Below are 27,672 nucleotides of genomic sequence, written 5' to 3'. Positions count from 1 at the left end.
TCTTTTACACATTGTAGATATTATTGATTCACATTCACAATAGACAATGTTGTTAGGCAACAATCTCCACTGTCCATCAACTTGGTGTTTTTTATTAATAATTGTTCTAAGAATTCTTCTCTCAGGTTTCTGTAATTTGTCTGTTGTAGATTTTACATTTAATTTGAATAAAGTTTCACTAGCATACGTTGCCTCTGGTTTAACTATGGAATTATAGTGTTTCAGCTTAGCGTTTATCGAAAGAGATTTTTTTTTTTTATAGGTTGGCCAGGTAAGTCTTTGTGCTTGTTTAAATTTAGTTGTTCTGTGTTCTATTGCTTCTTTTTCATTTTTGTTCCATGTTATTATTTCCCCAAGATATTTGAATTTCTGAACAATTTTAATCTCTTTATTACTGTTCACTTGAATAACTGGTAAATCACCTTTAAAAGTTGGCATCATTTCTGTTTTTCCAAATGAAATTTTTAATCCCATTTTTTTAGCTATAATTTCTAGTTGTTCAATTTGAAATTTAGCCTCTTCTATTGTATTTGCAAGAATGCTAAATCGTCCGCAAAAGCAAGGCAGTTGAGTTTAATATTTCTACCGATCTTGATAGTTGGTTGGCATTTCTTGTTCCATTCACGCATAACCTTCTCCAATGCACAATTAAATAACAATGGTGAAAGACCGTCTCCTTGTCGAAGTCCAGTTCTTATAGTAAATGATTCTGATAATTCACCTCTAAATTTAACTTTTGCCTTCGTATTTTAAAAAGTCATACTAATGAGGTTAACAAGTTTTTGGTGTAAGCCAAATTCTTTAAGGCTTTTTAATAATGATTCACGATGAATACTGTTGTATGCTTTTCTTAAATCTACAAACGTGATGACTATACCCTTACTTCGAACTCTTTGGTGCTTCATTATCCATTTTAAACTAATGATTTGATCTGGACAGCTTCTACCTGGTCGAAATCCTCCCTGATATTCCAAGTTCTTGGTCGAGTTGTTCTTGGATTCTTGTGTATATAATCTTGGATAAAATCTTGTATGTAATATCAAGCAAGGATATCCCCCGATAATTATTTGGATCGGAGCAATCACCTTTCTTATGCAGCGGGTGGATTATCGCTGTATTCCATTCCTCGGGAAGCTTCCCCGTGTTCCAAATATCAATGATGTATTTATGTAGGTTTTGAATAGTGTGATCATTAGCATTCTTCCATATTTCTGCTACTATTTGACTCTCTCCTGCTGCTTTGTAATTTTTGAGTGCATTAATTGCTGTTTTCACTTCATTGTAAACTGGTGGTATAATCTTTTGTAATGGAGTTTTATTTCTTGGGTTAGGGTCAAATTCTAAATGTTCCACAGGATCCTCACAATTAAGTAACTCTTTAAAGTATTCTGCAAGGATGTTAGCATTATCCTGATTATTGTGTGCCATTTTTCCATTTTTATTTCTTAACATAAGTGTGGGAGGGGTAAATTTAGATTATCTTTGTTTATAAATAAAATGGTTAAAAATGTATACTGGATTATAATATGACCTCCAGAGACTGAGGAGGGAGTACTATTTACACTAGTTTACCTCAAAAGTTCTGAATGAATAATCTTTCATTCAAAGAATTCTAAGACCAACACTAGAGAAGTTGGATAGTTCAGTCAATTTTATTCATATCACAAGATATTCTAAGTAACCTAAAACATATTACTATGTGAACTACTGTATTTCATTGTTTTGGTGGAAAACAATTTCTTTCCTCTTTGATAGTTTTTGCATTCTGCCTTTATGATGTTTATTTTAGTACTAGTACATAATCCTGTCTTCCTTCTTAATCTGTTTACCCTCCAGGGTCGATTTTTCCCTCAGACTCAGCAAGGGATCCCACCTCTACCGCCTCAAGGGCAGTGTCCTGGAGCTTCAGACTCTGGGTCGGGGGATACAACTGGGGAGGATGACCAGTACCTCGCCCAGGCGGCCTCACCTGCTATGCTGAACAGGGGCCTTGTGGAGGGATAGGTAGATTGGAAGGGATAGGCAAGGAAGAGGGAAGGAAGCGGCCGTGGCCTTATGTTAGGTACCATCCCGGCATTCACCTGGAGGAGAAGTGGGAAACCACGGAAAACCACTTCCAGGATGGCTGAGGTGGGAATCGAACCCACCTCTACTCAGTTGACCTCCCGAGGTTGAGTGAACCCCGTTCCAGCCCTCGTACCACTTTTCAAATTTCGTTGCAGAGCCGGGAATTGAACCTGGGCCTCCGGGGGTGGCAGCTAATCACATTAAGCACTACACCACAGAGGTGGACAATCCTGTCTTTGACAGTCGATATTACAACCTATAAAGTAATTGGAAATTCTAAATGGACTATTAATATATCTTATGAATAAAAGTTACACTTTCCAGGTTTTATATGGTATTTGAATGGAACGAAAACAGGCAATGTACATATTTCCCTACAAACTGAGTGAAGTTGTAGTTCAGAGTTGTACTTTGACGTCTATGGATCTTGTACTCTATACAACTGTCCAAAGTGATTGACCATCAACAGCATTGTATTCCCTCACTCCATATGAGCACTGCAGAGAGGTTTTGAATTTAATCCAGGCTTTTGGCATGTATTCTAATGATTAGAAATTCTATAATTCCACTTCCCCTATCCTCCCAGGCAACATTCTGATGGTAAACATATCTTCAACAAACAAGACTCGAACTGACAGATCAGTGTGTGTGTAAATTTCAGACAATGCAATGATACTGTAAATAAACACTAAATGTATCCCAGGCTGTAGTTGAGGGTATACGCAGGTATACCCTCTGCTTCACTCCACTCATTAGAGTACACCTTCTTATTTCTTGCGTATACCTTCTACTTAGGCTTTCTTACTTTATAATTCAGTGAGTTTTAACTCTCCAGCTACGCTCGTAATTGTGAACATAGAAGGTTCAGCTTGTTGAATAATATTATCATCCATCACATTTTTAAGGTCACCACTATTCGTTGCTTACGTCTGCAGCTGCTTTCCTTTGGATCTCTCCCAGTTCGTGAATCAAGACTATAATATTGTCTACAAAAAGTCCATTTCTATACTCATAAATGTCTCACAATTTGACTGATATAAGCCTAAGAAATATACAAAAATGTGGCTGCAAAACCACCATACTGTAACATACATCAGTTAAAGAGTTTGTTCCAGTGAAAAGTGTGATCGTAAATGAAAAGAGGTATCTTGGATAGTTTTTTTAATAAATAGCTGGAAATAGGTCCAGTAGAAAACTCCTGTGTAAGCAAATTAAGATTTACAAACTTATGCATTGAAATATGGGGTTTTTCTTTGTCATCATAAAATATCTTCTATATGCCGGATTTATGCCATACTGAGGGAAGTTTGTTGCAACTAGCTGTAATCTACTAATTTTAAATGTCAGGCTGGTCTCGCATCCAGGATTTGTCATGCCCGATCTTAGAGTATATCCTATCAGAATTTTTGGACAACAACACTGAAGGATCAAAGTTGCTCTATTTCCCCCTCCTTCTCCAGATCTAACAGTGTGTGATTTTTACTTGTGGGGTAAACTGAAAGAAAAAGTGAATCAGACAAATCTTCACATATTGGAGGAGCTGAACGGAAATATTACAAATGAAATCAGAACATTACAGTGGCAGAACTCACTCGCATCAACCAGAATGTGGTTACCAGATGCAATGCCTGTGTAACCTAGGAAGGACGACACTTCTAGCATATTTTATAAGGTAACATTTCATATAAAGCAGGGCGGCCACGTGCGACATAGGTTCGGCTGAGGCAACTGCCATAGCGGAGAGTACAGACACCGTGTGTTCGGTCTTAGTTTATATGCGAGACCCTGTATATATAACTTAATTTGCACTTGTTTGTTCCTTTCCATTACACAATGTGATCCTTTCCTCCTTCTGTGTTTGTCCTGCATTCATAGTCTTTAACCACTTCATCTTTTTGTCTTTTCCCTTTTCCAATAGATTTTTTCTTTGTTTTTCTTTTTTACAATTGTCTTTGTGTCGCACCGACACAGATAGGTCTTATGGCAATAATGGGACAGGAAATGGCTAGGAGTGGGAAGAAAGCATCCATGGCCTTAATTAAGATGCAACCCCAGGATTTACCTGTTGTGAAAATGGGAAACAATAGAAGACCCTCCTCAGGGCCACCAACAGTGGAGTTCAAACCCACTGTCTCTCAAATGCAAGCTCACAGCTGCACACCCCTAACCACACGGGTAATTCGCTTGGTCCAATGTTTTTCTAGCCTTCTTCTTATCCTACACTTCCCATATCAAGAAGAAGATATGGCCTTCACTTGAACTATGGTGGTATGTTTAAGTAAACAGGTTTATTTAGCAGGGTTGTAGGAAGGTACATTCAGGGAAATGGGTTGGACTAGGGTGATAGTGTGCAAGGATCTGGAAGTCAAGTAAGGATGACATAGAAATGATAGTATTAAACTTTAAAAGTATTATTAAGTCATTTAAAATATATATTTTAACAGGTTCCTTCAGGCTACCAACCTGTTGGAAGGACATTTGATTGCTTTCAAGTCTTGCAAAAAGAAAATACAAGACCGTAACGGGACACATGGCCCAATACTTGGAAGGAAGATGATGATGATGATGATGATGATGATGATGATGATGATGATGATGATGATGATGATATTTTAACAGGTATTGCAACAGGATTAGAATCATGGCTGAGATGCAATATCATGGGTGTAGAAATTTCCTCATTGCACTGGAGAGTTTATCACACAGAAAGGATAGGAATGGTAGAAGAGTATTCACACTGGTGAAAGAAGAATTTGTAAACTGCGCAAAAGTTAAGGATGAGAAACATGAAATTCTAGATGTAAGGCACATCTCTAAAGATAATAGGCAACTTAATGTTTTTGGGATGTACACACCTGGAAAGGGTGACACAGATGCTGATATGGAGTTATTTGATAAAATAATCAGCTATGTGAGATTAAGCTCTGTTTTATGGTAGGATGCTCTTCATGATGCCAAACCTATGTGGAGTGATGTACTTACTACTGCAGCATGTTTATGTGGTGGATAATAGTATGATATATTGTGTTTAAGTGACTTGTATTAACCCCTTCGGTGGGCGATGCGGCGAGATCCGCGGTTACAAGTCGCTTGCTCGGTGGGGAACACGGATATATCCGCCGATTCGATTTTTTTTTCTCAGTTGCCTGCCTGCAGAGGTTTATTTCCGTTTTAGCAGCGTATTCTACATGAGTCTTCCCTCTGATGTGAATTTTTTCAACTATGTTCTCTCAATACCAATGTGTCATCCACGAGTTGCAACATAAAAAACGCAGCTGAGTCCGGGCAAGAACGACCTAAGGCCTAATAGCTCCGTGTTGAAGCTTTAGCTCATCGCCTAATCGTCCCTTGGATGTAATAATATTGCTGTTGAAGGGATTTCTAGAGATTATGACACTGAACAGACTTCTCTGATGACATTTTAGAACTGTGACCTGATTTATTATCCCCAGTCTTGAGTTCATCCTTCACGACTGGATTGTGTGTTTATCGCGAGTTACACAACATTTTATTATCGTATTCATCCATAATACAGTCCTATTTCATGATTTCCGGCCAAACTGCTGAGACCAGGGTTCTATTCGATCCTTTTTCCTACATTTTTTCCGCTAAAATATCTATAACGAATACCGGCTCCCACTGTTAGAGGAAGACGATTTACGGGTCATGATAAACAAAATGTTGGAATTTAGTGGGGAGAATTGTGATATTAATGAAGTAAGTTCTGCCAAAGGGGAATTCGTAAGTGACAGGAATTTACATGGAAAATATACTGCAAGCTCGAATATACAGGGTTTGGGCGTAGTGATGCGAATGTTCAGCAGTCGCAGAAGAGATAACACGTGTTCGATTCCAGTTCAAGTAGCGATCATGACAGTGACAGTTGTGACGATAATACTGATTACAATCCAAACATTGTAAGTTCTTCGTCAACTTATACTGAAAATGGACACAGAAATTCCCGCTTTTATCCAAATTTTCATCGTGATGTAAAAGAGTGTTTTTAGGGAAAACAAAACTGAGCGAAATATTTCAATTACTTTCTTATGACAAGATATGCCAGAACATAGCTGAACAGACAAAAGATGCCGAGCAGGAAATCGCACATAAATCCCAGTTTCGTAAGATAAAAGGAAGGAATCGAGATCAAGACTGTGTTTGGACAAATAAGGATGAAATAAAGCTTCTTATGGCCATACTGTTGCCACAGGGTATTGTAGAGAAACCTAAATTAGGACCACTACGCCTACTTTCTATGAGCTGATGACACAGAAGGTACTTTTTCTCGCCAGATTGAGTGGCCTGGCTAGCCTCCTGACCCCAACTTGGCAGGTTCTATTCTGGCTCAGCCCGGTGGTATTTGAAGGTGCTCAAATACGTCGGCCCCTTATCAGTAGATTTCCTTACCATGCAAAAGAACTCCTGCGGACTAAATTCCGGCATCTCGGTGTCTCCGAAAACCGTAAAAGTAGTTAGTGGGACGTGAAGCCAGTAACATTATTATTATTATTATTATTATTATTATTATTATTATTATTATTATTATTATTATTATTATTATTATTATTATTATTATTATTATTATTATTATTATTATTATTATTATCATCATCATCACTATTACTATTAGATTTTTCTCCACAGCTTTTTACATATCTCTGACAATGAGGTGAATAATGCAAAACTTCCTCCCAAAATATACAAGATAAATCCGGTATTTGACCACCTGTTAGCAACATTTTCGGAAGCTTATACCCCTGGTAGCAAAATGTCAATTGATGACAACCTCTTGCTATGGAAAGGGTGGCTAGGGTGGAAAGTTTACATAATAAGAAAACGATCGCGTGTCGGAATGGAATTATATAAATTATGTGAAGGCAAGACAGGTTATATTACATGACCTGCTTCCGTGTGTATCATAATGAACAGCTGTAAAAGACATAACACTGTGAACACTGTAAATACTGTAAATATTACCTGTATTGTAGTGTAATATAGTCCGTTTATGAATTGTAGGGAAGCGACATAAATTTGATCCCTCTAAGGCGCTTTCAACATAACAGAAAAATTTGTGAGTGTTATAATTTATTCCATTGTACATCTTTTAAGTACATGTAAACTTTGTAAATCTACAATTTACATATGCAGAAACATTTATTTACAGGCAGAGATTGATAGTAAACTGCCTAAAATATTCAGGTGAAAGTTACTGTATAAACAAAATCCAGAGTTTTGCTGTTAGGAAGAAGCAATCTCGATTTCACAGTGTGAAAGCACTTAATACGTTTTTGCACAAAGTATTGAAAAATTAAAGTAATCGAATTTTTCAACAATTAAATACATTATATTCAAGTAAATATTTCTCTTTTGGCCCCTCAATAGTTCATTTTAGTCTAAGGTTGTTTTTAATCGAGTAATTAAATATTCTCTTCAATCAGGGAAATCGCTCCCCACCTGGGAGTGAGCTAGTGTAAACCAAGCTCCCCGCTTAAGGGGTTAAGGCAACCACAAAGACCCAGAAACCTAGGGTTCTATGGACTATTAAACTTAGTCCACTATGCTGACAAATCAGCCAAGGAGGTACACTTAAAACATTTTCCATAGTCAATAGTAAAATAATCAAATAACCAATTAATTTTTTAAACAAAATATTCCCTTTTTAGTCCCAAATTTTACAGTGTCCGAATCAAATTCGGGTGTTGCCTGGCTGAGGCAGTATAGGTGTGCTTGGTCCACCTGGGAGAACGTGGGTTTGATTTCCTGTCAAGAAGTTAAACATTTAAGAAACGTCTCCACTTTGGGAGGCATACATGGCTCTGAGGATACACAAAAAATAAGCACCATGTTAATTTCAGAGGGCAAAGGAAACCAGGTGTAGAACTAATCCCTCTAGGCCACCAGGTACCGAGGTTACAGATAGTGGAAGCCTTTACCTTCCACCCCTCCAAGGGCCTTCATGGCCTGTATGGAGATGACTTTGCTTTGCTTTGCTTTACTTTACTTTGCTTCCTAGCAGACTTCATCCTGAATAATTTTCACGCATTCATGCTTTTAAATTAAAATTAAATATTTTTAAACCGGTCATGATGATCATTAAAAATTTATTTCTTAATTGTGAATTTTCCCTAGAGTAACTGCACTTGTAAAACCCTAACCTAGGTCAGCTTATTAACAAAAGGCCATTCCCTGACTCAGAAGCCTGATTTAAAAACTTGCAAAAAGAAGCTTTAGCTGGAGGAAAATCCAACAGATTTTACACTGATTCAAAGCCACAGAAATTTGTACAAAATCCTGACAGATGTTGGACACATTTTTCCTAGCCTATACATTTTAGCTCCTGAAGGGCCATATTTGTAGTAAACAAAATGGATAAATGTAGTAAAATTAGTCAGTTTTGGATAGCCCAAGTCTCATTATCACATCATTCTGACTACCTGTTCACTTGTTAATTGTGAATAGTGATAATTTGATCGTGATGTATGTCTACCCTTTAGTCCTGTTTCTTGATACAGGGTAGGGGATGAGGTGACATGAAGTTATATGGCATCCTTTGATGCTGGATGCCCTTCCTGGCACCAACCTAATGAAGCTGAAATGAATGATGGTGAATGAAACTGGGTGGGGAGTGGAAGGAATTGGCTGTGGCCTATGAATAGGAACTGTCCTGGCATTTGCCTAGAAATGAAGACGGGATACCATAGAAAAATAGAGAACAGCCGACAGTGGGGTTCGAGCCCACACGTCTTTGCTCCATAGCTGTCATGCGTTAACTTGCGCAACCATTCTACTCGGTATAGTTTGATCATGATCTCTCGAATTATTTATCCTAACATCACTAACACACCTGCAAGTTGTGTTGAATATAAACAACTTCGAAAAATTAAAAATATCATATTGTAAAACATATGAACAACTCTCAGCAAGAGTTAATAAGTTGGAACTGACCTGTTGAGTGACTCGAAACACCTACAAAAGGTGATGCCAGTCACGTAATCTGAAGCCAGAGCACAATAGGCATCTGCCAAGAAGCCCTGTATGCCATGGAGAATCTGTCACTAAACGGACAAGACTTGATTGAGAACATTGAAATAACAGCATGAGAGAGACAGAAGAATTTTTAGAAAGATCTGAGGCCTGGTACTGGAAGATGGGGAATACTGGAGATATCAAAATTAAAAGTATCTCTGACTATGCCATGAAAAACAGGTTAGTTTTCTATGATCATGTGGCAAGATCTTGTCCCAACAGACTGATCAACTGCCTATTCACCTTCTGGAAAAACAGGTCTGTATCACATGCCTGATAGACTGAGAGGATATAAGTGAACTGGAGCTGAAGAAAGTCTGTGGTTTTCAGGAAAAACCTATAAAGAAGAAGGGTATCACACATATCAGAGGAAAGAAAGTAATTACACTGGAAAAAGATGTGACTTCTGGGCAAAGATCCAAGCCCAATGGTTGAACAAGCATGGTCCCAAGTACGCCTATTTGAAAGAGAAATAATCAAATGAACTTTTATGCAGTGTATAAAAAATGTCATTACTCCATAAATTGATCTTGTAAATTAATGAAAGTCACATATAATTATACACAAGAACAAACTGTTAAATATGACACTCAGATGGCATTTTTAAAAAAATCAGTTTCAATAAACATATAGAAATATAGAAATATTTAAAAATGTATCACATCTCTAAACATTTTTAATACTTATAATATTGCCACCTCCATTTTAAACACATGACAGAAATCTGTGTCTCATGCTGCACACATGTTAAAGCATGCACTGCCCACCAGACTGCTACAAATTTACCATTCCACTTAACCTGTTGAGTTGTAAAAGGTACTGCTCTAAAACTGTTTCAAATTTTTCTTCTCATAAAATGTACTTGAAAGTAAAAATATTAGTTACTATAGTTTTTTGTTTTTGTAAATATCCTCTCTCCCAATAAATCGTAACCCCCTCCAAAAATAATTCCTGGGTATGGCCTGGGTAATAAATAATTTGCAGGATTGTGAGCGACTACAAAAAACCTCGACAATGTTTTGAGATGGACAGCAAACAATGATATGATGGTAAATGGATCTGAAAAGTCAGATATTGTGTTTCAATAAGAGGAGAAGTCCTCTCAGTTTTAATTACTACTTTTATGGGGTGCAAATTCCTCACAGGGATCACTGTAAGTACCTAGGTATTAATATGAGGAAAAATCTTCATTGGGATAATCACATAAATGGGATTGCAAATAAAGGTTATACGGTAGATCTCTTCATATGGTGAATGGGACATTTAGGCATTAAAGTAAGGATGTAAAGGAAATGGCATATAAGTCACTGGTGGGACCATAATAGAGTATGGTTCCAGTGTATGGGGCCCTCACCAAGATTACTTGATTCGGAAAATGGAAAAATTCCAAAGGAAGGCAGCACAATTTGTTCTGGGTGATGTCTGACAAAAGAGTAATGTTATGAAAATGTTGCGAAGGTTGGGCTGGGAAGACTTGGGAGTAAGAAGATGAGCTGCTTGACTAAGCAGAATGTTGTGTGCTGTCAGTGGAGAGATGGCATGGAATGACATTAGAAAACACCGGGTGAGTTGGCCGTGGGGTTAGGGGCATGCAGCTGTGAGTTTGCATCCGGGAGATAATGGATTTGAGCTGCATTGTCAGCGGCCCTGAAGATAGTTTTCCATGGTTTCCCATTTTCACACCAGGCAAATGCTGGGGCTGTACCTTAATTAAGGCCATGATGGATTCTTTCCTACCCCAGTCACTTAAGTGCGTCCAGTATCCAGTAATCGGGAGATAGTGGGTTCGAGCCCCACTGTCAGCAGCCCTGAAGATAGTTTTCCGTCGTTTTCCATTTTCACACCAGGCAAATGCTGGGGCTGTACCTTAATTAAGGCCATGGTGGATTCTTTCCTACCCCATCATTGCTATAAGATCTGTGTGTGTCGGTGCAATGTAAAGAAAGTTGTAAAAAAATAATAATAATAATAATAATAAAAGTAGGAATGATCATAATATAGAGATTAAGTTGGAATTCAAGAGGACATATTTGGGAAAATGTTTGTTTAAAGGAAGAAGAGTTAGGGATTGGAATATTTTACCAAGGGAGATGATCGATAATTTTCAAAGTTCTTTGAAACTATTGGAAAAGACTAGGTAATCAAGTGACAGGGAATCTGCCACCTGCGTCTGCTGTAAATGCAGATCAGTGGTAATCTTGACAACAAGATGTCCCCTCAATTAGTGTTGAAACCCACCCTTCCAATGAATCTTGGATACAGAAATGATCTCATTGGGGCTGAAAAGAACTAGGATTAATGAAGAAAAGCAAATCTATACAAAGTGGCAGGTAGTATATGAAGATGCAGAGATTGTCCTTGTTCTTTTGTGTCTTCTTTCTATTTCCCCCTCTTCCTACATTAACCTATCATTTTGTTTGTCCAATTTTGTGCTTCTTCTGATGTGCCTATCTTTCTAGCCTATACATGACATGATTTGCACTTGCTTGTTCCTTTCCGTTACTTATACCACTACCAACTGAACAGATATGAAATTATCACCACCAAACTTCATATCAGTTATTAGATGAAATTTTGTTTAGTAGTTATAATAGAATTTTGAACACAATAATACAGTCACCTCTGAAAACTGGTTCTCAACCCATTTAGAGAAACAGCTCAGGTAAAGTAAAATTAATTGCTTCTGCAATCAATGAATTACAAACTGGAAGGAAGAGAACCTAATCAATCACTGCAAAGTACAAAGTATGCTGAGGAATTGGAGCTACAAATTATCAGAATACAGTAATCAGCTGGTTCTTGTATTATTGTTTACTCAGCTACCCTCTACTCATTGATCTCATCGGAATGCAGCAAACATATGTCAAAAATCCAAAGGCTGTTGAGTAATTCAACAGTGAAATACCATGTATTCTCTTTAATTTATTTTTAAAAATCAAAGTTTACAGGCATATCATGTTATTTAATGAATAAATTATTACCTTCCTGATATTTTGAATGGATATCTATATGAAATACCGTGTCTATTGTCTGCTCGAATGTAAACGCTGCAGAAGTTAGAATGCCTTATGATAATCTGTCTTTGTACCGTAAGTATTATACTAACAAACCTACAGATATTTAAATGTTTATAAAAGTTAATATTATTACCTAAATTATTTCCTAAACCTAAATTTGAAACAAAATATACCTAGCTAGCTTACTTAACCTAGAAAACATAATCTACTGAACTACTTGATAAAAAATTCAAATAAATATCACTACTCCCAATTTCTACCAACAAGCACTAAACACCAAAATATAATTAGCACTAAATGGATCACACACACACACACAATTAAACTATTTCAGTAGGTTTTAACTACTTTATAATTACAGTACAGGTGTACAGGTGTACAGGTGTGTACAGGTGGTGACATTCGAATTACATCCAAAGATGAAAGTAATGTCTTTAATACTTTAATACTTTAATACTTTATTAACGGTAATACCATTTTACATAACAGTAGAGAAGAATAAACAAAACAAAACACACAGAAATTTCAAAGTGCAAAATGAAAGAAGGATATTGATCTAAAATTAAGCTTAACATGTATTTACAATGATATTCCACTGAGCTTACTTGTTCATTTGGGAAGAATCCTCCATATCCAGGGAATGGTGAGGTTGGCTCTTCATCTGGGGAACCAATGTACTTGAGGATTCCCACCTGATGGATTCGCTCAATGGCACAAGGACCCAGTCCTTGTAGATGCAACCAGTATGTACCAATTTCCTGAGATGCTTCCAGAACAAAATCATAGCGCTCTCCTGAAATATATATAATATATATTTTCATTAAAGGTTCAAATCTTTCAGTGTTTAGTCTACAATTCTATGTGAATGAACTAAGTGCCTTCATAGTCTCCTGCTCAAGGTAAGCACCATCATTTCCATTGCTTCTGATCCTCTTGTTTTGAATAATGCAATACTTAAAATGAGTACAATTTCTCAAGGCTCCTTTGACTTCCCTCATTCTCCTCCACCGTTTACCTCACCTTCCCTCTGCATTTGTCTTGCATGACCTCATTCTCCTCCACCATTACCCTCACCTTCCCTCTGCATTTGTCTTGCATGATCTCATCAGTAAGCTTGTTCATTCACACTGCTTCATTCCTAAGTTACCTTTATTCCTTCATTACAAGTTCTAAACTGACATTGTCCAGTGCCTCCCAACATCCCCTACTGTTTGTAGTAGGTATAATATATGATACTTTTGTATCAGATACCTACTTCTATACAAAAGATGTGCTCAATTGCTGGCCGCTGCTCTATCATTCCATCCAGTATACTCCGAGTGCTGCGTACAATGCTCATAGAGAAGAATATTTGATTATACGATTGAGGGAACAGCAATATTCTTCTAAGTAATCGTTTTACTTGTGTTGAATATTTTTGTCACTTTCTATGTTGCACTCTCAAGTGGTGAATAATTTTCTGTCCATTTTTTTAAACTTTGCATTTCCATTCCCATTGCTGACCTATAAGGTGACAGGGGAGCATGCCTTTCAAAAAAACATAAATATTTTAATTTTTACTTCTTAATACACTACACATAAGTTTAATGCTCTTCAGGAGGGTGTTTAATACTTCTAAAATGTAAAATATGACTTCAGCATAGAGCATAAAATTGTATGTATGTATGTATGTATGTATGTATGTATGTATGTATGTATGTATGTATGTGCTGTACATATATAGAGTGTATCATAATTCATAGCGCAAATTGAAACAGCTGTAAGTACACGATACCAAAAGCAAAAAAGTCTTAGTAAACACTGGTCTGCAAACGAGCCGTCATTATTACTGATATGTGAAATAAGAGCTAATGTGTGATAGTTCAAGCATTCCCTAGGACCCCCGTATTTGGGAAATGGTACACATGTGTATCTAGATCCTTCTTTTGAACATATATTGTTATTATTATTATATATATATATATATATATATATAATTCGCTGGGGCCATCAAGGACCATGTTAAGTCTTGTTGCATTTGACACTGAACTTGGCGTTCTTTAGAGCCCAAATTTCCCTCATTTTTTGTGAGTGGGCCTGCTTACGCTCCTCTGTCCAAGGGGCACCGTGTCTTCTCTTCGGTTGCTCGTCTCGGTTTAGCCCGTTTGTCAATATTTTCTTACGGAAGAGATCTCTGTTAAGGGCGTCTTCAGCTGAGATATGTAGCACTTGCAGGTCTTCTTTGGTATTTCTAAACCAGGGAATTGTAGTTTTGGGGTTTGAATCAAGAAAGTGAAAGATTTCTTTAGTTTACTTTCTTCCGTCCATTCTTTTCAGATGACCGTAAAATCGTGCCCGTCTTTTTCTGATTGTGTCGGTAATTTTCTCTATTTTGCTGTAGACTTCCTTGTTAGATCCCTTTTGATGGATTTCATTTCTGTACTTTGATCCCAAGATTCCTCTCACAATTTTGCGTTCTCTTTTCTCCAGTTCTTCAAGGAGTCCTTTGTTGGCATTTAGAGACAGGGTTTCGGCTGCATATAGAACTACTGGCTTCAGAACTGTTTCATAGTGACGTATCTTGGTGTTTTGGGAAAGGCATTTTTTGTTGTAGATTGTCTAGCCTTTGCGGACGACATAGCTATAGTAAGTGAGACAGAAGAAGATGCAAAGACACAACTCAACAACTTAAGCAATATAGCCGGAAGGGTAGGACTGAGGATCGCCTACAACAAGACAAAGACATTGAATACCACTGAGGATTGGACAACACCGGAAGGCACCGTGCAAAAGGTGGACAAATTCAAGTACCTAGGAGAATTTATAACAGGAAGGAATAGGAGTAATGAGGGAATAACAGAGAGGATAAAGAAGATGCGATCAGCCTTCTGTATGACCAGAGATATATACAATAAAAAGAATATATCTACAGACGCAAAGATCAGACATTACAAGGCAACGGTGAGAAATGCTGTATTATATGCTGCTGAGACAATAGCACTAGGAAGAAATGGTGCGGAACAACTAGAGAAAGAAGAGAGAAAAATATTGAGGAAAATACTAGGCCCTAAGAGAGGAGGTGAGAGATGGATGAGGAGACCCAGGGAAGAACTATACCGGAACATGAGGACAATCTCAGAAGAAATCAGACTGAAAAGAGCACGGTTTGCGGGACATGTAATCAGGATGAATATGGATAGAATGACGAAAAGAGTATGGGAAACAACAGCGAGGACACGAGGAAAGACAGGAACCAAGTGGGTAGTTGAACTCCGGAAAGATTGGTCAGAATTGGGGATCAAGGTGGAAGAAAAGGAAAATTGGAAAAGCAAGTACATACCGACTAATATGCCAGAGATCAATGATAGGGATGGATACAGGAAAAGGATTGAGAGTCACCAGTGGAGTAGACAAGAGAAGAGGATACTGAATATCTCGGAAGAAGAGCGGGAGAGAAGAAGAGAAAGGATGAAGAGGTTCTGGGAGGAGAAGAAGAAAATGCAATCCGTGAAGGAGCTGTCCGTGGTCCTACAGAGGCCGTAACGCAAGAAGAAGAAGAAGAAGAAGATTGTGCGGGATGTTTGGTAGGCTATTTCCAGTTTGCGTACTCGCTCCTGAAGTGCTTCTTTGTCCAGTCCATTTTTCATGATGATCTCACCCAGGTATTTGAATTTGTCTACTCGGGTGATGTCCCCGTATTTTGTATGGAGTTTTGGTGGAGCCTCTTTGATGTTACAGTAGTCATTACTTCCGTCTTCTCAAACGATATCTGCAAACCAGTTTGTTCGGCAATTTCCTTTAAAATTTCAACTTGAGCTCTAGCGGTTTCTATGTCGTTTGAGAGAACAGCAATATCATCGGCAAATGCAAAGAAGTAATAATAATAATAACTTAAATGTTTCCACCTTTTCAATACAATATATTCACAAGATTACAAAGGTGGAAACATTTAAGTTATTATTATTATTACTTATATATTGTTCAATACGGACCAAGAACATGAAATTCATAACCATCAAAAATGCAAAGAAGTCTGTTGCGATCCCCTTGGATTTTGTGCCTATTCTCAATGGACTGTAGTTGGTTTCCTGTAATCTCAGCCGCCAGGTTCTGAAGATCATTTCAAGAACACAGTTGAAGAGTATCGGGGATAGCCCATCACCTTGTCGGACTCCTGTTTTGATGTCAAAGGAATGCGAGAGACATCCGTGGAACTTCACCTTGGATTTTGTATCGGTCAGCGTGGCTCTAATTAATGCCAGCAGTTTCAAATCAACTCCATATTCATTTAAGATGTTTAGCAGGACTTCCCGGTCAATGGAATCGTACGCTTTCTTAAAGTCCACAAAGACAGACACATACTGCTTAGACCTTAGTGTACAATATCTGATGATCGTTTTGAGATTTTGGATCTGTTCAGCTGTTGAGCGACCTTTTCTGAACCCTCCTTGGTATTCACCTATTTGATGTTCGACTTGTGCTTCCAAACGCTCCAGGATGGCAAGTGATAGAATTTTGTAAGTCATGGGTAGCAAAGATATTCCTCTGTAGTTGTTGATGTTCTTCATGCTGCCTTTTTTGTGTAATGGATGGATCAAAGCTATTTTCCAATCTTCGGGTAGGGTCTTCTTGTTCCAAATTTCTTCTATTTGCTTTTGCAAGATATCAAGTGATTCCTCTGGGGCATATTTCCATAGTTCTGCTACTACAGAGTCTTCCCCCGGCGCTTTGTTATTTTTGAGACGGGCAATATGGCGCTTGATCTCATCTCTGTCGGGTGGTCTGGAATCTGGGTACCTGAGTAAGGGTTCCTTGGTCTCAATGGCGCTTTGCGGTTTAGAGCAATTAAGTAAATTCTTGAAGTAATCTGCCAGAATGCTGCAATTTTCTTCATTTGACATCGCCAGTGTGCCGTCCTTTCACTCAAAGCATAGAGATGGTGGTTTATAGCCAGTGAGTTTGCATTTGAAGGCTCTGTAGTACTCTCTGCTTTCATTCTTCCTAAAGTTTTGTTCTATCTTTTCAATGACAGTTTTTTCATATTTACGTTTCTCAGTTCTGAACACCCTAGCTGCTTGGGCACGTTGGGTTTTGTAGGTTTCCCAATCATTTTCTGATTTCGTAGAGTAGTACTGTTTCCACGCATTGAGTCTTTCTTGGAGGACTGATTCGCAGGTACTATTCCACCAGGCATGCTTTTTGCTTCTCTTGATTTCTGCAACGTCTTTGGCGGCCTCAACAAGGAGACTTTTGGCGTTGTTAAAGTCACAGTCATTTGGTCTAGCCTTCTCCTGGAACTCCTCGACCCTTTGCCGAAGTTTATCATTGTCGAAGTGTGTGATCTGTTTGGTTGTCTTCCTTGTGTTTGCGGGAATTGGTTTGAATTTGATAAGAGAGATATAATGATCTGAGGCCACATTGATGCCTTTCTTTACCTTGTCATTCATAATCTCAGGGCTGTTTCTCCTGGAGATTGCAACATGATCAATTTGGAACTCTCCGAGAGCTTGGACGGGAGAACGCCAAGTCATTTGCTTTCTGGGTAGATGGCGAAAGTGGGTCGGCATGACCCGCAGGTTGTGATTTTCGCAAATGGACACCAGTCTTTTGCCGTTGGGATTGGTTCTTTTGTGAACAGGGTAATTTCCTATAACTTTCTTGTACTTCTGTTCACGACCTAGTTGGGCATTGAAGTCACCCAAGAGAAGCTTGGCATGGTGTTTGGGGATTTTGTTTAATTTTTCATCCAGTAGGTCCCAGAAATTATCAACTTCGTCTGGATCAGACTTGTTCTTATCGTTTGTAGGAGCATGTACGTTAACTAGGGCGTAGGTTTTGTTTGCGCATTTAATTGTGAGTATAGACAATCTGTCATTCACAGGTTCGAAATTTGCAACCGATTTAAGGATCTTGGTTCTAACAGCAAACGCAGTTCCAAGCATCACAGCTCCATTGAGAATTCCTCTTTGCGCTTTGCTCTTGAAAAATCGGTAGCCTTCGGATTCAAAAATCTCTTCATCTGGGTACCTTGTTTCCTGTAGGGCCATTATGGATATCTGATTTTCGTGAAGAGCTTTGGTGAGGGTTTTCAGCTTGCCAGTTTGTGTAAGTGAATTTATGTTGAAAGTTGCTAGAAAGGTTTTAGATTTTGGCCTGAGGTTTTGACTCTTCGGGGTACACCGAGACGCTCCGACTCATCTCTTGCATGATGTCGAGTCTCCCCCAGAATCCAAACGAGACTCGTGCGCCGTGGTGTTCACGACGAGGGATTTATCCGAAGATTTACCCCCTGGGGTATGTTTCTTGAAATGTTGTGCCATCATGCTTTTTGATTTGACTTTGCTTTGGACGGGTACCCATCCTTTTACAACTAGGGTTGTTAGCCCTAGAGGTTGCCTCAAGATGTTTTCTGGCTTCTGGTCATTTACCAGTCTTCGCCGTAACCCTGGCAAGGGACCAGTTTTTTTTTTCATGGTGGTATTTTATTTCCCTACTACCCTCTGACTCTGCTGGTGGCAGAGCCAGCGAGCCTCCCCAATTCCAATGGGACGCGCCCGATGGAGGTAACCGGTAAATCCCCACATGGGTATTATTATTATTATTATTATTATTATTATTATTATTATTATTATTATTATTATTATTATTATTATTATTATTATTATTATTATTATTATTATTATTACAGTAAAACCTACTAAAATCAGATCTATAATCCACAAAACTATAAAAATGGAAAACAGATTTTGAATGGAGGAATTTCCTATGTTAAAGAATACTTTTAAAAGGGAAACTACCTAACATAGAAACATAACCATTTTGAGGTACCATTTCTGTAAATAATCTGTTAAAAACTGATTAATTTAAACAGTATTGAATCATTTTCAACTTTGTAATGATGATAGCAAGCAAAGGCATTATTTTTTAGGTTAAGAGCTCAGACTTGTAGAAGTCATTAACCTTATACTTGGTGATTGTCTTCTTTAAGGACCTTGGAAGATTCCATGGTATTCTTGGTAGAGTGCTACAGAAGATTATGAAAGGTTTCATTTTTTTTGCTAGTTTCTTTATATCGCATCGACACAAATTGGTCTTATAGCAATGATGGGACAGGAAAGGTAGGAATGGGAAGGAAGCGACCATGGCCTTAATTAAGGTACAGCCCCAGCATTTGCCTGGTGTGAAAATGGGAAAAAACGGAAAACCATCTTCAGGGCTGCCGACAGTGGGGTTCGAACCCACTATCTCCCGGATGCGAGCTCACAGCTGCACGCTCCTAACCGCATGGCCAACTCGCCCGGTTGGAAGGTTTCTAACCCTACTTCGCTGTAAATAGTCTACCGTTAATTCTTACACTGCTCTTGCATGTACATTGTAGGGTAGTCTAGTTGTGGTTCATTCTCAGTTTTGAGCTGACAAGCAATTTAGTGGAGAATGAGTAGAGTAAAACTGTGAACAACAGTGGTTTTTTAAATTCAGTTTTATTCTGTATTTTTGTGATACAGAAAAATATGTCTTCTAAATATAATATGCTAGAAACAAGGAAAGACTGCAAACACTTAAGTTGATTCAGAGGATAAAAGTAAACTATTTTTCATTCAAAAACATTCTAGGAACCTTATTTTTTTTATATAGGCCAAAGGCAGGCATTTATACAAGTGGAGGCACATGCTTCCCCTAGTGCACCGTCACTGCATTGTTCTACATAGGAGGCTTGCAGTAGTGGGTCAACGGCATAACAGTGCCAGCGTCTTGGAAAGGTGCTGCATTCCAACTGATGAGCCCACTGCTGCACTGGGGCAAAACGCTGGTAATTTCACAATTGAAAAAGCCTAAAGACTTAAGAGCTTGAATATTTTTCTTTTTTCACAGTAATACAGTTTTTTTTTTTTTTTTTTTTTTTTTTTTTAACACAATCCTTCGTAAACCAGAAATCTCCATTCCAGTTTACATGGGTTTTACTGTACTATTATACACCAGCAAGACATGCTACAAAAATGTTCTTCTGAATTAATAAATCAAAGTACAGAAGTGGCTAATGAATTCAATATTGCAAACTCGTGTCCTCATCCCGAGGTGGTGCAGCTCTTTTCAGGCACACCCCCATTGGAGGTGAGCTGCATGTACCATTTTTGCCATATGCCAGCCCTCCTGTCATTCTTAAATTTCTGGCAGTACTGAAAATCGAACCCGAGTCCCCGAGGATGGCGGCTAATAACATTAACCGATATGCTATGGAGGCTGATTATTAATTTATTTTATTTATTTTTACTTGAGGAGTGCTCATGGCCCTTTCTTATACTTAACCATGTAAATTACAACGTAATAATAATAATAATAATAATAATAATAATAATAATAATAATAATAATAATAATAATAATAATAATAATAATAATAATAATAGTGATGATTCAGAGACTAAAATGCAATATGTTCATATTACAGTACCATGTTTTACTGACTTTCAAAACCCCTGTGCTGAATGATCATATTTTACTAGGACACAACCTATTAGTTGTCTAACAATTTAAATTCTATTTCAAACCTAAGTATTCATCTCACCTGCCAAGAGCACGACAGAAGACACAGGCTCGGGCTGGACAGGAGTACCATCAGTGGCAATAACTATTAAGCGGTGTCTCTCAATACTAAGACGAACAGGGCACACCAGACAAGTAGCACCAATCACCCGTAGACGATATCGAAGTCCTTGACGAACTCTCACCTCTGCTAAAGGAGTTGTTGGGCGACTTGGCCACAGCAGCCTTTCTGCTTTTACCCTCAAACCTTCTAACATTATTGTTGCATTATGTGCAAGTTCTTTAGATTTAGCAGATCTCTTTGCTACCAAATGTTTAGCATAGAGAGCTGAATTATTAAGAATTTCATTCAACTTATTCACATTTTGGAGTGTAAATCCTACAGGTTCAAGCGAACCTAAGGGTGGTGTGGGTAGCCTTGTCTGAAACAAAGAAAAAATGTAACATGATCGGGTACAGAAAATAATCTTTCCTGCAAAACTTGTTCAATTTCCTCTTAGATACTTTGTGAGAACTCCTTTGTACTTATTATTAAAGAAATCACCAAATATTTTGAAACTTTCTCCTTTTAAATGAAGAACATGGTTCTTGTATAGTTGTTCCACTCATTAGGTTAATATTTGGCTTTTCAAACATAAGTGATCCATCTTTGTTCTTGCTCACCACCAACAATCAACAGCTGTCAACCATAAACAGTGCATAGCTTAGTGATAGTATTAATACATCCGTAACTGGGAAATGAAGAAATGATACCGTCATGATTATGCAACAGTAAAACAGGGCATACGTAACAGATGTATCTCCATTATTATGTATGTAATTTCATATATTATTTATTGGGTACAGTATATAATGTATCTGTTTGATAAGGGAGTCACATTCTCTTTTCTCACATTTTGTTTGAGTTGTGCCCACTCTAATTCAGTGGGGTTCAAGGCAGGGGCGCCCGCAGGATCTTTTCCAGGGAGGGGCACATTAACAATTTTCTTGAATATAAAAACCAATATAACATCATCAACATTAAATTGTTTACAGAAACTTCCAGTTATAACATATGCTAGATGACTGTCAGTAATTTCAGTTTATGAAATAATCTGGTATTATATTAAAAAATTGAACATCAACATCTTTAGAATTCCAGGGGGTGGCAAGTGCCCCCCCTTTCCCCCCCTTGCGGGCTCCCATGGTTCAAGGAGTAGTACAGTATCTAAATTCTGCATAAACTTCTTTTGGAGTTTTGGCATTAATATTTTGGAACTAGAGGAAATTGTTACTAATATTCTCAGGGCCCCTCTCTCTAAATTGTCAATCACCGCATATATATAGCACAACAAATTACAATGAAATAAAATGTTTCTATTTAGGGATAGCAGCCTCTTTAGGGAAAAGTTTGAAAAAATTATATCTATGATGAAATTCTAAAAGAATTCAATTATATTAGGTCCACCTATTCAATACACTTCTACCATTCATTAAATGGTCTATTTAAAGGTTACATAGTTGTTTAAAATACCTTGGACATGTTTCGACCTAGCTTAGAGAATAATAGAGAAGAAAGACATACAACAAAAAACACCAATACATAAAAAAATCCGAGATAACATATAGTCAACAAATGCAATTGGAGTTTATGTTTAAATGCACATAGCTTCTATATTACAAATATATTCAACAAGTACACTGGAAACTGTTAAAAATGTATATGGCTTCAAACGTGGATATTCAACAAGTACACTGGAAACTGTTAAAAATGTATATGGCTTCAAACGTGGATGTTCAACAAGTACACTGGAAACTGTTAAAAATGTACATGGATTCAAACTTGGATAAAATAAGTTGTGAGTATAGGTCCAACCATATTTAGTACAATATTGGTTGGCTGGAGGAAATACTTAAGAAATAGAGAAGACGGTTAGATGTTGTTCTAATATGTTATGTTCCTGGAAAAAAGGAGTGAAGTTTTAAAAAAATCCATTGGATTGCATCACAGAGAACACAAGTATAGCCAGGATCTGAAAGTGGAAATAAAAAGCTGAGTATGAGAACGAAAAATAAGGTAGAGGTTAAGGATAGTATGAGGAGTTGCAAAATAGTACTCACGTCCTCTTTCCTCCAGCCCTATGCTTGTGTAGATCAGGTGGATCGGTGTTGACCTCCACATTGACTGGCAACTGTTCCGATGTTGCGTTGGCTGGGAGAAACAGCGGGTGAGGGGAGGGAGGGCGAGAGGAATTATGGGAGGACAGACCAGTGATGCGTGTTGTGACAGATTTTATTGAGCTTTGCTTATAATCTTTCTCGATTATTGTGTCAAACAGGATGTTTGCTTTTTCTTGGATTTTGTTAAGACTGGAATTTGATTTTTGATCGAAGCTTATGTAAATGTTTTCCAAAATGTTTAAAAAGGTTACCTTTTTGGTTACATTTAGGATATTTAGATCTTTATCTATGGTGGAGAATGAGTGATTGTGATCTTTCATGTGTTCACTCATGGCGGAAAATCTTTTGTATTTAGCTGCGTTAACATGTTTTTGTAGCGGATATGAAAGTTTCTCCCAGTTTGTCTGATATTGCACTGGTTACACATTAATTTGTAGAATCCTGATTGCAAATGTTTGTTGTATTTGTTCCCGGTAAGTGTGTTTGTGTTACAGAAAAGTTTAGAAGTAGTTTTGTTGGTTCTAAAGACGACGTTGAGGTTCTGTTTTTTTTAAATGTTTGAGATTTGGTATATGTTATTGCTGTTGAAAGTGAAGGTGACAAAATTAGTATTCTCTTTCTTTTGTTTTTTAAGTGTGTCGCTGGGTTTATTTTTATCTTATTTTAATAAATGGTAAAAGTGTATTGAATAGGTGGACCGAATATAATTGAATTCTTTTAGAATTTTATCACAGATATTTGAAGTTAATATGGAACCAGAATGAAGTTTATTACTTGCAATAATTGAAAAAATGATTCAGTAAGTAATAGACATTTTAATTCATAATATTATTTAAAAATTGTTTGAAAAATTATGAAGCTATAACTTTACAGTAACCCTTATTCAAGGGCCATCATCTTTCTGGATTTTCTGTCTATCTGGTATGGTAATAAACTTGAAACCTCATGACCACAAACTTGTGCCATTTCCTCAAGAGCATCTCATTTGCCAATTTTAGCTTCTTTTATTATCTGCAACAACACTGCATTTATTTCAAATGGGTTCAGGTTTTTTGTTGGGTTCTTTAGTTTTATCCTGGAATGGTATTGTGAGACATGTAGCACTACTGCACACTTTTTAAGTGAGAGATTTTGCAGGAGAGTGTTTTGAAACTATTCTTAAAAATGGTGGTGTTCATTTCATTCTATAAATCAACCATAGAATCTTGAATGTCTCTGTAAAAGAGGGGCACCTATTAACTCAACCAGTCTTTGCTGAGCTAGTGAGCAGATGTGCATGGTAACAATCCGGAAGTGCAGAGAAAACAGGATGGGTGTAACAATGCAGCAGTATAGGAGTGCGATAGGGCAATGGCACAGCTGGGTCAAGTTGAGCAAGACGGAGTGCAAATTAGGAATTAATAAAAGAATAGGACTGACAGAACTGTTGATGGTTGCAGCTATAGTGACTACTCTGTTAGTCATTGGATGCATTGAGATGAACCCAGGCCCACTGACATGGGAAGATATGGAGAAAATCAAGGAAGTTGTGCGCGATGCTTCTCAGACTGACCAGACCAAAGAAATGTTCGAGGTGCAGTATCAACAAATTAACAATATGAAGCACATCACAACCAAAGAACTAACAGAAATAAAGGAGAATATAAGAGAAGACAAAGAAGAAAGAGCGATACTAAATCAGAGGATAAAGGCGCTAGAAGAACAAGTTCAGGTACTTCAATGGCGCGATAGCAGAAGAGCTGAGGAGAAAAAGAGAAGAAATATTATGATTTATGGCCTGGAGGAAATGAGAGGAGAGTCCACGATGGAATTGATGAACTCAGTCATAAAGCTAATGAGAGAGAATTTAGGCGTTGACTGTACTAAAAGGGATATAGATGATTTGTATAGGATGGGAAAGAATAGGTAAAGAAGACCTGTTAGAGTTAAGTTTGTTTCTTTACTAATGGCAAGCCAAATTTTGAATAGTGCGAGGAACTTGAAGGGCAGCAAGGATTGGATAAAAAGGGATATAGACAGAAAAAGCCTGCACGAGCAAAGAGTTCTACAATTCCATTTACGACAAACAAGAAAGTCAAATCTACGGGAAACCACTTCATGTGATAGGAGATACTTGGGCGGGAAAGTGGATGGTCAGTGATCTGGTCGATATTTTCAAAGAACGAAGTAAGCAGTTTGGGTCATCAGCGGAAGTGCATGGTGTAGGAGTGATGACACAAGGGATTCCTGAGTCTACGTTCAGTGCTGGTGTTGATAACCCTGGACAGGTGATTCAACGGTCTACGTCAGATCTTCCAGTGGAATCAAATAACAGGGGGAGAAACAATGAGGCGAGCCGGATGTCAACAGCGGGGCTGTGTGGAGGAGCTGAGGACACTTCGAGGCATAAGTCAGCGAGTCTAAAAGACTTTTTTCAGGAGGGAATGGGTTCAGGTAGTAGAGTAAAAATCACAAAAGAACTATCTGGGAAGGACGTTATTTGCTCCCCTGAGGGGAGTATAATGGAAGTGGAAAGATCTAGAATGACAAGAAGTAAGTCAGGGAGTTAAGTGGAACACGGAAGTAAAAAAATAACTAGAGTTATAGGTATCTTATGTTAATATTGAAAGAATATGGAACAAAATAGGTAACGAAGGCTTTAAAGGACTACTGGAAGAAATGGACATCCTTGGACTTGTAGAAACTTGGTCTGATTACAAGAAAGACCTATAGAAGGGTGTATTGTATGGAGTCAATATGGATCAAGGAGATCCAATAGAGGAAGGATACAGGGCAGAATTTTGGTGGTAACCAAAGACAACTTAAAATATAGAATACAACTCTTAGAATGTAAGTTTAATGAATTAATCTGGATAAGCATATTAGATAGGGTCAACTGGAGGAATGAAATATTTATAGATTTTACATATAATCTACCTTTGAGCTCCCCATTTGTGCAGAATGAATTTTTTGAGAAGTTAGTGGCAGAAATTAGACGAATGAGAAGTACATATGATCAGGCAAGCATTATAATTATGGGAAGTTACAAGGGCAGCAGTCTGGATGATTGAATGATATGGCCTTGTAATAATACTCAACATAGCTTAGATGTGTTGATACTGCTACATGGCTGAAAACAACAGGAAACTACAGCCGTAACTAACTCCCGTGGACATGCAGCTCTCCCTGTATGAATGATGTACAGATGATGGCTTATTCCCAGGTAAAATATTCTGGAGATAAACTAGTCCCCCATTTGGATCTCCAGGCGGGGACTACACGAGAGGGGGCGATCATCAGGAAGATGGATACTGACATTCTGTGAGTCGGAGCGTGGAATGATAGAAGTCTGAATCGTTGTGGTACATTAGAGAATCTGAAAAGGGAGATGGATAGACTAAAGTTAGGTGTAGTTGATATAAGTGAAGTACATTTTACAGGAAGAACAGGAATTTTGGTCAGGCAACTACCAAATTATCAACACAAAATCAAACAGGGGAAATGCAGGAGTTGGTTTAATAATGAATAAGAAAATAGGGTAGCAGGTAAGCTACTATGACCAGCATAGTGAAAGAATTATTGTCATCAATATAGACACCAAACCAATGCCCACCACAATAGTGCAGGTCTATATGCCTACTAGCTCAGCGGATGATGAAGAAATTGAAAGAATATATGAAGAGATAGAAGATTTAATACAGTATGTAAAAGGTGACGAGAATCTAATTGTGATGGGAGACTGCAATGCAGTGGAAGGCCAAGAAAGAGAAGGTAATACGTAGAAGAATTCGGATTGGGACAAAGGAATGAAAGAGGAAGTCGGCTGGTTGAATTCTGCACTGATCATAATTTAGTCCTTGCCATTACTTGGTTCAAACACCACAAACAGTGGCTGTATACATGGACGAGACCTGGAGACACTGGAAGGTATCAAATAGACTTCATTATGATTAGGAAGAGATTCAGAAACGAGGTGTTGGATTGCAGAACTTTCCCAGGAGCAGAAGTGGACTCTGACCACAACTTGTTGGTCATGAAATGCCATCTGAGCTGAAGAAGTTGAAGACAGGAAAGAATGCAAAAAGATGGGATTTAGACAAGTTGAAAGAAAAGAGTGTGAGGGATTGTTTCAAGGAACATGTTGCACAAGGACTAGATGAAAAGGCTGAAGGAAACACAATAGAGGAAGAGCGGTTAGTCATGAAAAATGAAGTCAGTAGGGCTCCTGAAGAAATGTTAGGAAGGAAGAAAAGATCAACTAAGAATCAGAGGATAACTCAGGAGATACTAGACCTGATTGATGAACGGCAAAAATACAAGAATGCTAGAAATGAGGAGGGCAGAAAATAATACAGGCGATTAAAGAATGAAGTGGATACAAAGTGCAAGGTAGCTAAGGAAGACTGGCCGAAGGAGAAGTGCAAGGATGTTGAAGGTTGTATGGTCCTAGGAAAGATAGATGCTGCATACAGAAAAATCAAGGAAACCTTTGGAGAAAGGAAATCTAGGTGTATGACTATTAAGAGCTCAGATGGTAAGCCACTTCTAGGGAAAGAAGACAGAGTAGAAAGATGCCAGGAACATATCCAACAGTTGTATCAAGGTAAAGATGTATATAATTTGATTCTGGAACAAGAAGAGGCTGTCGATGCTGATGAAATGGGAGACCCAATTTTGAGGTCAGAGTTTGACAGAGCTGTGAGCGACCTAAATAGGAACAAGGCACCTGGAATTGAAGACATTCCCTCTGAATTACTGACTGCCTTAGGAGAAACCAGCATGGCAAGTGTGTAAGATGTATGAGACAGGAGACGTCCCATCCGATTTTCGGCGGAATGTTGTTATACCTTTTCCGAAGAAAGCCGGTGCTGACAGGTGTGAAAATTACTGCACCATTAGTT

The 27,672-nt window shown here is 38.0% G+C and overlaps 1 protein-coding gene across 1 annotated transcript in view; it reads right to left on the bottom strand.

Annotated features, from left to right (window-relative positions):
• Positions 1 to 27,672, bottom strand: part of LOC136879348 (uncharacterized) — a 115,379-nt gene that overhangs the window by 31,728 nt on the left and 55,979 nt on the right. The window contains exons 6-7 of the mRNA XM_067153163.2: positions 20,655 to 21,054; positions 12,716 to 12,903 (exon numbers count right to left, since the gene is read on the bottom strand). Coding sequence (XP_067009264.2) covers positions 12,716 to 12,903; positions 20,655 to 21,054 — 588 coding nt within the window. The remainder of the gene's footprint in view (positions 1 to 12,715; positions 12,904 to 20,654; positions 21,055 to 27,672) is intronic.

The sequence above is a fragment of the Anabrus simplex genome, chromosome 8 (genome assembly GCF_040414725.1).
Source record: "Anabrus simplex isolate iqAnaSimp1 chromosome 8, ASM4041472v1, whole genome shotgun sequence".
NCBI classification, from domain to species: domain Eukaryota; kingdom Metazoa; phylum Arthropoda; class Insecta; order Orthoptera; family Tettigoniidae; genus Anabrus; species Anabrus simplex.
This window is presented reverse-complemented; position numbering and strand designations above follow the sequence as displayed.